The following is a 14,787-nucleotide window of genomic DNA, read 5'->3' on the forward strand; positions in this document are numbered from 1 at the left end:
TATATATATATACACATTATGTGTATGTATATAAATACATTGTGTATATGTACATTGTATGTGTACATATATATACAATTCCTTCATCTATAAAATGGTCATGTTTGACTACAACAGACAGAGACAACTTCAGGTTACTCCTAAATGGGTCTCTCACAATACAAGTTCACATGCATGCATAAGTTTGGGTTAAAAAAAATCAAAATGATGGGGCTCCAAGATCAAATGAGGCTGGTCAGTGCTGGATGAAAAATGTTAATCAGGTTTCTTTAATAATGAAATTCTAAGTCATTTATATTTTAATTCTCAGTATGGATTTCTAAAAAAAAGAATACATGTAGTGTCTCCCAATTATTTGACCATGGAACATTTTTCTTTGTGGGATATATCTGTGAACTAGCATCCTATGGAATGATCTTTGGGAACATTTCTTAGACTATAAGGAACAAGAGTTTATTGTGAACTTTTCAAAAGAAGGTTCACATCACAGTTGGTGTCATCAGTGGAGCCCAAGGTGAATTTGCTCCCATCCAGGGTCTAGATCTCAGCCTGAGGAGCTAATTAGTGTCCTGAAATTGATTAGAATATCACAGTGATGACTCACACCCAAAAAGACAGATTTATGAAACCAAAATGTCTGTTTTAATTTACAAAGAGAAGTATAATTGTCAAGGAGACCTAATATGATTGTCCTTTGGCTGACACTTTCTCTGCTTGTAGTAGGACAATTTTGTGAAAATTCTTATCTTGGCAGAAGGTTTCCAGATGAATATCAATACAGAACTAGGAGTGTTAATTATTCAAAGGAAAAATGGCCACATACATCTCCACAATGGGCTGTATCCTCTACCTGGACTAGATAGGCCATAGCCTCAGACCACTATTTAAACTTAGAATTGGCTTCTGTAATGCTTCTTTCTGTGCTTCCAGTAATAACTAATCTCTGTCTGATGGACAGTTACTTTCTAGCAATATGTTAAAATTTTCATCAGTTCAAAGTCTTTAGTGGAACTGAACTCTGAGCACTATGAAAGTAAGAACTGTTTCTGTTTTATTCAATCCTATATCACCAGCATTCTATTCAATGATTAATTGACCAAGTTTTTGAAGTCTGGGGACCATCTGTCTCTTTAATTTGGCTTGGTGATAATATAGATATAGATACAGATGGAGATGGAGATAGAGAGAGATAGATAGAGAGATAGAGATAGAGATAGAGATAGAGATAGAGATAGAGATAGAGATAGAGATAGAGATAGAGATAGAGACAGAGAGATCCTTGTCAATACATAGATAGTCAAAGGGACCTGATATGATTATACTTTGATCAACCCATTATAGACAAGCTCCATGGAAATGTATATCTTGTCCGGGTGTTTCTAAGTACCTTATTGGGCCTTCTACATAGTACAGTAACCTCTGATAGTAATTTTTAAAGACTGTACTTTGATTCTTGGGCACTAAAGTCACTTCTCCCTTGCAGAGAACTAGAAGTTACCAGAGTTTATGCCCCATAGTCACCTGGAACCAGTGCCTGACTGGTGTAGGAAGGAAGAGAACGATGAACCCTGAGTCGCAACTCATGCTTCAGAGTCCCCTTGGGTGAGAATGGACTGAGACTTCACCTGAAATTTCAGCCCTGCTTTGCTTCTTGCCCTTCCTATCTTGTTTTCCTTATTCCCTTTCTAGTGTCTTCTGGAGCTCTTCCTTAGTAAACTCAAATCCTTGAACTTAAATCCTTTGCTCAGGGTCTGCATCTGGGAAAATCCAAGTTAGGAAACTGACTTTAGTGTAAGGTTGTTGAGAGAATTGATGAGAAAATGAATGTCAAGGGCATAAAACAGTGCCTGGCATATAAAATTTAGCTATTATCATATAAGATGCAGCCCAAATTTTGAAACTTATTAAAAAAAAATAGACATTTGTCAATATAATGCATGCATATGGTAGAAAATCATTTCAATATAGAGAGTTTATGAAGAAATGTCCAGGATTCAGCTATACTCTCTACCCCCAGGATTACTTCCCCAAGGCAATCACATTTAACATTTTCTGGTTTCAGGTTTTGTGGCTTTACCTCCATATTTCTCAATACTTTCCATTTACTGCTGTCTTTCAATTTGTTAACTTTATGCATCATCTGTTCATTTCCTGCTGTGGTGTATGAGGATTTACCTCACAGTATCTCCCTCTTTCTCTTCCTCTCTTCTCCTAATAGAAGTACAATGCTATTTTAGTTAACTTTGTAACTTTAAATGGAATATTTAAATCCCCATTTGGTATGTTGGCTGTGGAGGCATCTCTTGATTTCCCACTTAGTTCTCTAGTCCTCACTTCCTCTCCCTTTTTCACCAATTTTTCATTCCTACATTGTCAAGGATGTTAGCCATCGTGTTCTCATTAAATCTTTCCTGGCTTGTTTAGAGGTTATTTCAAAATCGAAAGCCAGTAAGCACTTTTAACCTTAGTATGGCTATTTTATTATTTCCTGCATAGCCAAGAAACATGTTCTGATCAGATGTTCTCAGTCTAGATTTTAGTGCTGCACAAAGAAAATATTCTAATAGATTATTCTTTCATATTCCATCAAGTGCTCAAAATCATGCCACATCTTATTGCACAATTGGGTCATGTTGGTAGCTTCTTTTATTGTTTCTTATAAAACCATGCATTTTTTCTTATATTGTTTATTTTGCCTGAAATATCTTATTGCCTGTCTTTTTTTTCTTTCTTTTTTTGTAAGGAGAAATGTATGCCTTCTTTAGGAAGTGGCTACCATCATCTAGTTTCTTATTTTTCTATAGCATTGATTTCAGTCATTTTTTCTTCTTGGAGCTCAACGACTTCTTGTTCTTATTTGGAACAGCTGCTTCATTTCTAGTTTGTGGCTTTTCCAGACAGCTTTTGTTTTTCTTGAAGTTTCTAAGTTCTTTTCTTTTTTTCCATGTTCTCAAATCCTTCCGAAAGTTCAAATATTTTATCACTTCTATAGAATCCCCTTTTTTTTTTCGGAACATATTTCATCTAGAGCCTCGTCTTTATGCTGCAGTCTGGACTGCACAGTTGCCACAGTGTCCTTTATATTGCTCTCCTGGGTGACATACACTGCTTCCTGGATACTAAATCTTCCTCTTTCTTGGTTCACCACCTTATTTTGCTAAAGTACCTATTCAGCTACCTAAGAAAAAGTATGTAGAGATAAGATGGCTAAATATTTGTAAATTCCAAAATGGGCCTTACTGTGCTCTTGCTGTTGATAGATAGTTGAGCCAACAATAGAATTCTTGGCTTAGTTTGGGCCTAGCTGTGGGCCATTCTGCAGGTGGAGATGGTCCCATAGAAAGGTCTCATCAAATGCTCCTGAGAATTCAGGAGTGACTTGCCACCTCTGAGTCCTCAGCCTCTCTGACTCATTGCTGGGCAGGTGCAACTCCCCTTTGGGTGGCCCATGTCACTCCTTCTTCGTTTTGCTTTAAGCTGGGCACTTGTCCTTCACTTTTCATCTTCCCTATTTAGTGGGGCAACTGAAAGCTAACATTATGTCTCAGACTTAAAATATCCCAACAAGAGTAATCCCCCAAATGTCAACAAAGGCACTAATAGGTGGTGAATTGCCTGAATATCTGAAAGAAAGTGTGAAAGGATGCTGGAAGATTCCCAAGTGTCTGTTTTCTTTCCAGCCAGTGATCATTTTGTTTCAATTTCTTTTTTTGCTAATGAAAGGACAGATTAATTTTTTGAAAAAAGCTCTCAAAGTTATGGAGATAGATAAGCAAGATGACTCTGGTCGAAGGCCAAGGCTACAAGGAGCCCCAGTGGCAATGGCTCCTGATCCCCTGGAGTGTGTCTTTATTTTTATTTTTATGTTTTTATTTATTATGGTGACATTTGTTAATGAAATCTAATATATTTCAAGTGTACAATTCAACAGTAAGTCACATATATATATTGCATTGTGTGTTCACTGCTCATAGTTAGATTTCTTTCTGTTACCACATATTTGACCCCTTTTACTCCATCTATCTCCCACCTATTTCCCTACCCCTCTGGTAACCACTAGTATACTGTCCATGTCCATGAGCCTCTGTTGTTTTTATCATGTTTGTTTGTTGCTTTTAGATTTATATCCCCCATATAACTGATATCATGTGATTTTCAACTTTTTCTGTCTGGCTTATTTTGCTTAACATGATTATGTCAAGGTCCATCCATGTTGTTGCAAATGGCAGTATTTCATCTTTTCTTATGGCTGAATAATATTCCATTGTATATATGTACCACAGCCTCTTTATCCAATCATCTATTGTAGCACACTTCAGTTGCTTCCATGTCCTGGTCACCATGAATAATGCTGCTATGAACATCAGTGTGCATATATGTTTTTGGATATGGGTTTTGAAGTCTTTGGGGTAAATACCGAGTAGAGAGATTGCTGGATCATATGGTAGATCAATTCTTAGTTTTTGAGAAACCTCCATACTGTTTTCCATAATGACTGTACCAATTTGCATTCCTATCAGAAGTGTATGAGGGTTCCTTTTTCTCCACATCATCTCCAATACTTGTTATTACTTGTCCTGTTAATAATAGCAATTCTAACAGGCGTGAAATGGCATCTCATTGTGGTTTTGATTTGCATTTCCCTAATAGCTAGTGATGTTGAGCATCATTTCATATGTTTGTTGGCCACTTGTATGTCTTCTTGGGAGAAGTGTCTGTTCAGGTCCTCTGCTCATTTTTTAATTAGATTGTTTGTTTTTTGTTGTTAATGAGTTGCATATGTTCTTTGTGTATTTTGGATATTAGGCCCTCATCAGAACTGTTGCTTGCAAATATATTTTCCCATTCAGATGGTTGTCTCTTTGCTTTGTTGATGGTTTCTTTCTTTAGAATGCAGATTTTATTCTACTCTCTAAAATTCTCTAACAATCTCCTCAGGTGAGTCTAGTCCACAATTTGAAGTAGGCGGCTAGATTTGGTGAAAATGACTAATCTAAAAAAGAAGCTTGGGTAGTTTAGGCAATATGTGGAAATTTGTAGAGATCTTTTAATTGAAAAAAATTTCTTTGTTTTCCCTTGATAGCTCAAGAGATATTTATATCTCTGCCTTAAGTGCAAATGACAGATTGAAGATGTGTATGGCAATATTTCTGGAGCTGATAAAACTGACCACATATGTGATGGTTATATATCATAATCTTTGAGGCAGAGCTGATTTTGCTTGTTTTTGACATTGTTGCCAAAAATAAGGCAAATTTCCCAGAAAGCTTTCTTTCACCTTCTATGCTTTTTTAAAATCTCAAGTCCCAGAACCACCATTTTCCATCTACACTGCAAAGCTTCTGACCACCAGTGCAGGCCAGGGGTGCCCTTAGTGAGGGCATCAGTAATTCAGAGTTTCTGACCTGTGTCCTTGCTTCAGCTACCTTAGATGCTATTCCTTGGGTGCGGGGTATACACGTGTCCAATTTTGATCATTCAAATTCCTTTGACTGGGTTGTTCCAGATTCCATTTTTAGTTCTAGAGATTTTAATGGGCAATGATAGTGAACAATAAATACAGAGTTAGGGAGGCAAAGGCTATACCCGGGAGCATAGCTTTTATTTTTGGTGGCCCATGAGCCCAGTGATTTGTAAGAGAGGGATTGATCTGGGAGTCACTGTCCCTCATTAAAGACGAATCCATCTAGACAACTTGTAGCTACCACCCAACTCTAGAGGCAACATGTCACTGTGGACAACATAAACTGATGCCTTAGTCAGTTACTTTCCTTAAAATGTCACCAAGCTTGAGCACAGTGCTGCTGCTGCTCTATGTAAAAGTGTCAAGGAAACATTCTCTTACCATCCAGGCAAACTTGTGACATGAATAAAGTGTATTGTGACCCTTCCTCACCTCCCCTCCACTCATACCTCTTACCTCCCTTCCTGTGACCCCATGTCTCTCTTCTTTATAACTCATGATTAACACTAAATTAGCATATTTATCCTCAAAATGCACATTTACATTTCATACCAACAGGCTTTAAAAATGCTTTTGCCTACAGCAGGAGAGAGGTACAACTGTACACACTTCCCCAAGAGCTGAACAATTCATCACTGAACAGACACCTTCAAACTGGCCTCTGTAGCCAGGTATCTGTGCTGCCTCAAGAGCACGGCTGTGAAGGGCATCCCTGTATGAGTGAATAGTTATCTTTGTTCCAATTCTCGGGAGTAATCTGTACAAGTAATTCTATTGTGTGAAGAGGCTTTGGGAGGTGGCAGATCTAAGATTGAGTTTTATGTAGCACTCGCTAGCTAGGTAAACTTGGAAAGGTCACTTGACCTTTCTGAGCCCAAGATGGCCATGATATCATCTATCCACATGCTTATTTTGAAAAGCTAATTCATTCATATTAAATAAAAGTACTTTCCAAACTATGAAGCACTGTCTTATTTTGAACCCAAATTGCCAGTGCTACTCTCTGCCTGCTCACACAGTGTTCAGTTTCCAAGTTTTCTTCAGCAGTTCTAGAAGTAAGAGCTGGTGTCTTGCGTGTGCTCGGGCATGAGTCCCTGGTCCTCTGATAGTAATCCTTTTGCTCTGCTCTGCCAGACCTGTGCCTCTTCAGTGAACACAGTGTTTTCCATCCTATGCCACTTGGCATACAGCAGCCCTGCCCCTGTGTCTCCCTCTGCTTCACCAGGCACAGTCCTTGCTAGGCTGCCCTTAATCTTCTGGACTACACAGCCATGCAGAGCAGAAGATTACTCTCTTCCTTTGTGGTATCCCTAGGCAATGCGGCTTAGTCTCCAGTGTGTTAATATACAGGAACAGCCGTTATTATTATTATTATTACTATTATTATTGTTGTTTTTATTGTTATTATTATAGCAAAATAAACATAGCACAAAATTTGCCACTTTAACCATCTTAAAATGTATAATTCGGTGGCCTTAAGTACATTCACAATGTTGTACAACTATCACCACTATCTAGTTCTCGAACTTTTTCATCACCCCAACCGGAAACCTCTGTTAGCAGTTACTCCCCATTTTTCCCTCTCCCCAGCCACTGATCTGTTTTCTATTTCTATGGATTGCCTATTCTGCATATTTCGCATAAATAGAATTATATAATATGTAGCCTTTGTCATCTGGCTTCCTAAACTTAGCATCATTATTTCAAGGTTGCCTTTTTTGTCTTGGTGCTCTTTCCCTTGGACCAGGTTTGCACCAGCAGACTGAGCTAAGGGTGGGTTTGAATAGCCATTACCATTATGCTCTGTTCAGGACTCCTGCTAACTTTCTGTGATAAGCCCCCATCTGCTTTTTCTCCTTAACATGGGTTCTCCTCCCTCTGTAAATACATTGCTATGAAGCTACTCAGACATGCCCAGTGGTGTGTAGTAATAGCTGTGAATAATAGCTCGTACTCCCTCCCAGCAGACTCTCAAACCCACACCACCAGTTTGCCAGCCATGCCCACATATGCCTGAACCTGAAAAGTCCAAGAAAATGCTGATATTGAGATCTCAACCAGAGTGATGATAATAGCGTGATGTTATATTTTGTGTTAAAAGTGAGAGTGTTACTAAGAATCACACTTCCTTTAGCATTTGAGCACCATTTTGCTTTCCATGTGCTAAGGTGTTTTAGAAACCTTGCTAAGTATAAGACATATTTGTGTTTCCCCAGAATCTTTTACAAGCTTGCTCTTCATACACAGGTATATGTTATGCTTTTACTTTCCATTTTCCTGCCTTGGAAATAGTCTTATGTAAATTCCATCCAATATAATTCTGATATCTCTGGTGGTGTGGCTCTACTTACGTGTGCAGTTTCATGAGAAAATCTTTAACAAAGATTCAAAATAAGATTTTTTTTTCTATTTACAGTTGATATAAAGAACCTGAACAAATGGAGAAGTGCAGGATTCTTGGCTACTCCTTTGTCATATTAAATTATTTATTTAGGAAGTCTCAAGTCACTGGTTTTGCCATAGAGCGCTCTTTTCTCTTAGAAATTCAGAGTTTCATGGAATTTTGTTCTCTTTCCTTTTGAAAATTGGAAGTTTAAAAAATTTAAATGCCCTAATGTAAATTTCTATGCATCTCTTTTTCTTTCATAGCCACTGTTATTGTAGTTAAATTTTACATTTAACACTTGAGTTATATAGTGTAGTAACCAGACATAGAGGAAACAATCATAAAAGGATATAAATTCCAGAAAAAAAAGTAAAATTTTTACTCTTTCATGAATAGGGTCAGAGTTTTATACTCCCCCATTATGATTTTATCTGCAAACATTCCCTATAGTTCCAATGCATCCTTGAACCTTCCTAACTTGTGTCCATATCTCAATATGCTTATACAATGAGCCATTTAGAGGTTCCATATTTTAGCATTTTTTTTTAACTTTTGTTTCAATTTTGTGTGGGGGGGGGGCTTTGGTATTTTTTAGATAAGAGTTACATTTTTGCACAACCACCTCACGCTTTTCTTTGCACCCAGAACGTACCCAAACATATTTTATATTCTATAATTTTTGGCTTGCAGATGCCAAATTAGTTTATGTAACTCAGAGGTTTAGTTTAGGTTAATGCAAGCTGCAGGTCATGGGAAAGAAATAGCCAAGCCATGTGAACTCACCTACATAAAAGAACAAAAACACATTTGGGATCATGTCTCATTAGTAGGTTAGGGTCCGCTGCACCTACCCATCTGCCAATATCTATCTGCCAATATTCCCCAGTCTTTCCTGTTTTTAAATGCTGATTTAGATAAATGTTTTTATAACCAAAATGAAACAGGATGGCATATAAGTCAACCAAGAAAATAAGCACTGACATATGTGACCCTATCTAAAAGAAATCAGGACAGGCATGATTTAAATCAGGCAGGAGGCCAGGTGCAATCAGTTTCCCTAAGTCTGTAAGTCCACCCAAAGGAGAGATCCAGCCCCACCCCCAAGATTTCAGAAAATCTTTAGATGTCAGAATTGAGCTGGGCTCCCAGATCTTCAATAAGATGTGATTTTGTACAATAGGAGCTGGAATGAAGGGGGAGAATGCCAAAACCAGACCATGCTCTTACAATTCTAATAAATGGAATGACTGGGTACTTTTATTATATAGAATTTTTTTTTTTTTTTTTTTTTTTAGAGCAGCTTTAGGTTTACAGCAAAATTCAGCAGAAAGTTCAGAGAGTTCCCATGACTGGGTGTTTTCCAGCCCTCTCTATGCACACCATCACTATCTCTAGAACCCCAGAGCACTCAGGATTTACATGAGGGCAGGACACACACCAGACTGTGCTTGAGAAGACCTAGAGTAATTCATTGACCCAGTGAGGACTTGCCATCCCAGCTGGTCCAGCATGGAAGCCCTTCATTGTACCTAAGAGCACAGAATAGGTATTTGGTGTCCCTGGGAACTATCAAGCTATCATTTCACCACCAAAGCCATGCCTCGCTTTAAGCACACCTGATACCATCTTCGAAATCTGACTTATACCAGCAGTTAATTTCGAGTGATCCATCTTCCCACCACTTTCACAAGATAGGTTTCTTACCTTCTGTAAGGTCTAAAGTCATTCGAAACTCCCCAAAGCCTCTCTTCCAGGAAGTTCATTCTCCACATTGTCCTTCAAAAATATAACCTGAGCCATACTGACTTCTGGGTATTTCTCTAGCCCAGAATATCCTCCCTTCCTTCCTTTTGAGGTATGAACCTCACTCTCTTGAACCCTCTGCTCTCATTCCGCATCCTCCATGAATGTCACCTTGGCCTCTCTAGGCCACAATAATCTTTCTGGCCTTTTTGGTCCCTTTTCACACTGTTGATCATTTAGTCAATTAACCAATATGTATCAAGCATCTATCATTAGTAGGATTCTGTAAATCGTCCCCAAACTTGATCATTTCTTATGAGTTAATCTTATCTCCACAAATAGACTATAAGCTCCTTGAAGCAGGACTATGTCTCCTTTTTAAACAGTACATATTTATTACAAAATATAAATTACAAAATAATTCTTAACTTTACAAAAATAGTCTCTGATTGATTTCCTTACAGAGAAAGTTCTCTAACTGTTCTTGATCTATGAGTCAGCATACACACATTTCTCAAGAACATATGTGTTGCATGAAGGTATATGGTATGTCACTTATAGAACCATGAAATTTTTTTAAGGAGCACTTTTTAAAAATAGGGACTAGTTTAATGTTGCAAACAGGAGTTGGGTTTTACCTTTGGAAATCTTGACAAATTCTAGGTAGGGGAAGAGTAGGAAAACATTGTAGCACAGGCCCAGGGGTTTAACATTGATCCTTATATTTATTTGCAGGCTTGTTGGAAAGCTTTTAGACTGAGATTCAGGCAAAGAAGAAAGTAAACTTATAGCAGTAATTTTCTCTAGATCATGCCTCGGCCAAACTAACTGTCTTACTGCTAAAGAAATTGTTCAGTACTAGAACAATTTAGTGTGCTCAGTGTTAAGACAGTTTGTCCCATCAACTCTTATTTTGCACATAATAAGAAAATTTTTAAAGATGATTTCATCCTCTCAGTTCCTTAGGTATCCTTGAGGTGCTAATGTGTCTAGTCACCACAGTGTACGGTTTACAGTCACCTAGTATAATCTTTCCAGTTTGAGTGTCTCTGCCTCTGATCAGCAGGTAAAAAATTTCAGACTCAGACTTTTGACCTTGCAAAACTGAGAAGCATGTATTATCTTTAAATTACAAAAAAATTAGAAACTTGAAACTAACATGTCTAAGCAAATTGGCAGAAGTCTGAAGTAGCAAGTGAAAATGACACAATTAATGGTATTGATGATGAAAAGAAGATTACAAACTATCTAGTTTTCTATTCTCAACTCCAGTCGAGCATTTACCAAAAGAATTAAACTGGTTGAACTTTAAAAATCTAAATCAAATCAAATATAAGTATTTCCCAATCAGTGTGAAAAGGAAGAGAGAGAGAAAATACTTAAACATGACCTCCGTTTCTAATGCACCCCTTTGGCTGGGACTGCTCAGTACCTTTCAAAGTAATGCATTGATGTGTTACATTCTTGTCCTCCTTAAATTTTAAAATTTTCCCAAGAAGTGACTCTTTTTCTCCCAGTGTCTCACAACCCTCTTAAGTACCAAAGAGATTCAGGGTGAGAGGGTAAACGTTTTCTAAAGGACAGCCTTCTCAGCTCACAAAGGACAAGCTGCCGAAAACACAGCAAGATGTTTGTTTCACCTCCATGTTCCCTTTCTTTCCTGTAGCTACCTCATCCCTGAACTCCCAACTACAGCAGCTCCAGCAGCTCCAGCAGCTTCAGCAGCAGCAGCCGCCACCTCCTCCTCCACCGCCAAGCAGCCAGCATGCGCAGCCAGCCCCGCAGGTGCCCCTGCAGTCCCAGCAGCAGCAGCCCCATCCTGCCGTGCCCCAGCAGCCACCACCCGCCTCCCAGCAGCTGCCAGCTCCACCATCGCAGACACAGCAGCCTCAATCCCATCCCTACCCTCACAACCAGAACCAGTCATCTCCAACTCAGCAGAGTTCAAGTCCCCCTCAAAAACCCAGTCAATCTCCAGGACGTGGCCTTTCATCGCCGCTCACACCACCCAACCCTCTGCAGGTATGCTCCCCACCCTGGCCCATGAGCACAGAGGAACTTTCCATAGGGTTGTGCCATCCCCAAAGGCAGAGGGCCATCAAAACTTAGCATCCAGTTCTGTGCATCTAATTCAAATTGATATCTTAGACATAAGAAAAAGGAAGCAAATAGCAGGCAACTGGGGATGCATGTGAACGAAACAAATAGAAGCCCATTGATGTTGCCCTCCAAAGAATAAATGTTATCTGTTTCCTCTTGTGAGAGGCCAGCACTGTAAGTGCACTTGTAGCCTGTAATAATTCCATTTTATGATACTTTTTGAAGGCAGCAAAGATAGCATCCAATTAAAATTATTACTAGCACAGTTTTGTAGCCCCATGGAGAACTGCATCTCCTGTACATGAGGCATAGTGGTTATTTCTCTATATTATGAATACAACAGTGTCTTACCTTAAGTACTTTGTGCTCTTTTGTTTCTATTTTTCTAAAGACTCTCTGGGGTTAGTAGGGTAAAGAAATTTAGCCCCAGTCTTATGTCCCAGATTCCAACCATCACTCCATGGACTAACGGGTAATCTAAATTCATGCTGAGAGCCTCAACAAATATGCATTATAAAGATTATTAAAAAATTAGAAATAATAATAAAGCTTCTGGATACTTACTTTATTACTATGAGGCTGAGGGTATCCAAAATGGATATTTCAGGCTAAGTGTGAGAGTTCATCTTTAATCTACTATCATTGAGGAGCAATGGTTAGAAGCATTCAGGAATATGTAACTTGATAGTTCAAGAAACCATTCTTTACTTAGAGGTCTTTAAAATAAATTAGCTTCAAAACATAATGACTGTGATGTCAACATATTAGATCCAGAAATTAATAGCTCAGTTTTAAACTTAGATAATGTTTTCCCCAGTGATATTTCAGATAATTTAGTACATTTGTGGTGCAGCAATAAAGTCCAACAGATTAAGCAGCATACACACTCACTTCGAATGCCAGCTTTCCTCTCTTCTTGATGGTGGGGCATGCAACCCTTCTCTACCTTAGGATAACAATAGCTATCAAATCCTTAGGTCCAAAATAGCAAAGTATACAAAGTCACAATAAATTGGTACACAGACAGAAAAGCAAGTAGATTAGAGACTTAGTATTTTAGAACTGACTTTGTTTGCTGTCCCATAACTTTTTCTCTATAAACTTAGATTCTCAGTGTTGGCCTAAAGTTTTCCTCGAAATGAAAACATTTGAATGAGATGAATAATTGTGTTTTCTCTGGCACTTGGGTCATGTGATGGCTATTTTCAATTTGAACATTTTCCTTAGTTGGGTCTGAAGACATATTTTTTTTAAATCTCACAAGTATGAGATGACATAATTCTTTTGACATAGAACTGAAATGAACACATGCTTGAAAGGTCTTCGTTGTACACTTGACATCTACAGAGAAAGTAAATATAATCAAATTTACAAGATGCATGATTATAGCAATCCTAGTGTTTTCAACATTTGGAATTTAGCTCTATTATCCCAAAGAATGACTTTAATGCTTTTTAAGAGCAGTAAAATTCAATGTGCCTGTACACTATATGATTAAATACTTCTTCTTTCCAAGCCATCAAAATAGTGAAATCACCAAAGAAAAACTCATCCTACTCTAAGGAATAAGATATCATAACTCTGTCTCCAGTTGTTGAATATAGTCCAGTAGTCCTCACAGTCGAGTGAAAGATTTAAGCTCTGTGGACATCACCCTTCTCTGAACACTGTCAACATCTTATAAATCTCTATCGGCCAGTGAAAGCCAAGTGTAGACAACCCATTTGAATGGCTGTTGACAGGACTTTAGATGAGGTGACCACTGAGCCTTATGGAAATAAATTCTATTAGGAGAATTTCCAAAAGTTTACTTCATGGTTTCCCATGGAAATCCAGGGGCTATTTTGTTTTGTTTTGTTTTGTTTTGTTTCGTTTTGTTTTGTTTTGTTTTTGCAGCAATGAGGACTCAGAGCCACAAGTCTTTCTTTAAATCCCTGAAAAAATATTCTAATTTTTTACTGTTGGAGTTTTAATTTATAAACTTAATAAATACACCACTAGCAAGATAATACTCTAGCTTCTGTGGATCTAGTGGATGACTACCAAAGAAGCGATTTGGTAAAACTTCTAAAAATATTACCAAGTGGAAAAAGAACTAATTTTGAATAGATCAATATCAGTAAGAATAAAAGGATTTCTTTCCTTTTACTACAGGCATGTGTAAAGGAAATAAAGAATTACATGGTTTTGAAATATGTTTTTCCTACACTAGCTGAAGGGCCTTTGAGTTTGTGAACATGGAATGTTTGAACTTTTTTTTAATTTTATTGTTAGCTTCAAGTATACAGTACATTGGTTAGACATTTATATGGTTTACAAAACAATCCCCTAATTGCTCTTTCTCTCCTCTGGCTCTCCACCTAGCCATATACTAATGCTAACTGCATTCCCTATGCTATGCTCTCCATCCCCATCTATCAGCTACTAATTTGTACTTCTTTAACCCTTCACCTCTTCTCCCAATCCCCCAACGCCCCTCCCGTCTGGCCATTACCAGATTGTCCTCTATATTTGTGAGTCTATTTTTGATTAGTTTGTTCTTTTTTGTTCCTTAGATTCTGCATATAAGTGAAATCATATGGTATTTATCTTTCTCTGACTTATTTCCTTCAGTATAATAACCTCTAGGTCTATCCATGTCATTGCAAATGGTAAGATTTCATTTTTTTTATGGCTGAATAATATTCCATTGTGAATATGAACCATAACTTCTTTGGGGATGTTCAAATGTTTTTAAAAGAAAGTTAAAAGGAACTGCAAAGATATTTAACTCTCAAAGGTAATATTTTTTATGAACTAGAATAAAGTGTTTTTTGTTTAAAGATTATTAAGGGAATAAGATCAACTAAATTAATATATGACAGTTTAAATTCAATTTAAAAGATTTTATTTGCATGTGGGCTTAATCTTTTTCATTATTCAAAATCTGACAGCTATTAGTTTAGAACTATGCAACTTAGATTGTCAAGGTAAGCCAGAATTTTTGTTAAAAAAAACTTTGAAAGATAATTATTTCTGAAAGCATACAGATGTTGTCATGTCTTCAGAAAAATAGTAAATGAAAGCAGCTTGTGTAGTTGTATTTAGGTGAGGT

General features: G+C 37.6%; 1 protein-coding gene across 2 annotated transcripts in view; it reads left to right on the forward strand.

Moving 5' to 3' along the window:
• The window catches only part of POU6F2 (POU class 6 homeobox 2), a 462,677-nt gene that overhangs the window by 336,055 nt on the left and 111,835 nt on the right, over window positions 1–14,787 (forward strand). For both annotated transcript variants that reach the window (XM_011376695.1, XM_011376696.1), the window contains exon 6: window positions 11,260–11,615. In XM_011376695.1, coding sequence (XP_011374997.1) covers window positions 11,260–11,615 — 356 coding nt within the window. The remainder of the gene's footprint in view (window positions 1–11,259; window positions 11,616–14,787) is intronic.

Source organism: Pteropus vampyrus, unplaced genomic scaffold, assembly GCF_000151845.1.
Source record: "Pteropus vampyrus isolate Shadow unplaced genomic scaffold, Pvam_2.0 Scaffold302, whole genome shotgun sequence".
NCBI classification, from domain to species: domain Eukaryota; kingdom Metazoa; phylum Chordata; class Mammalia; order Chiroptera; family Pteropodidae; genus Pteropus; species Pteropus vampyrus.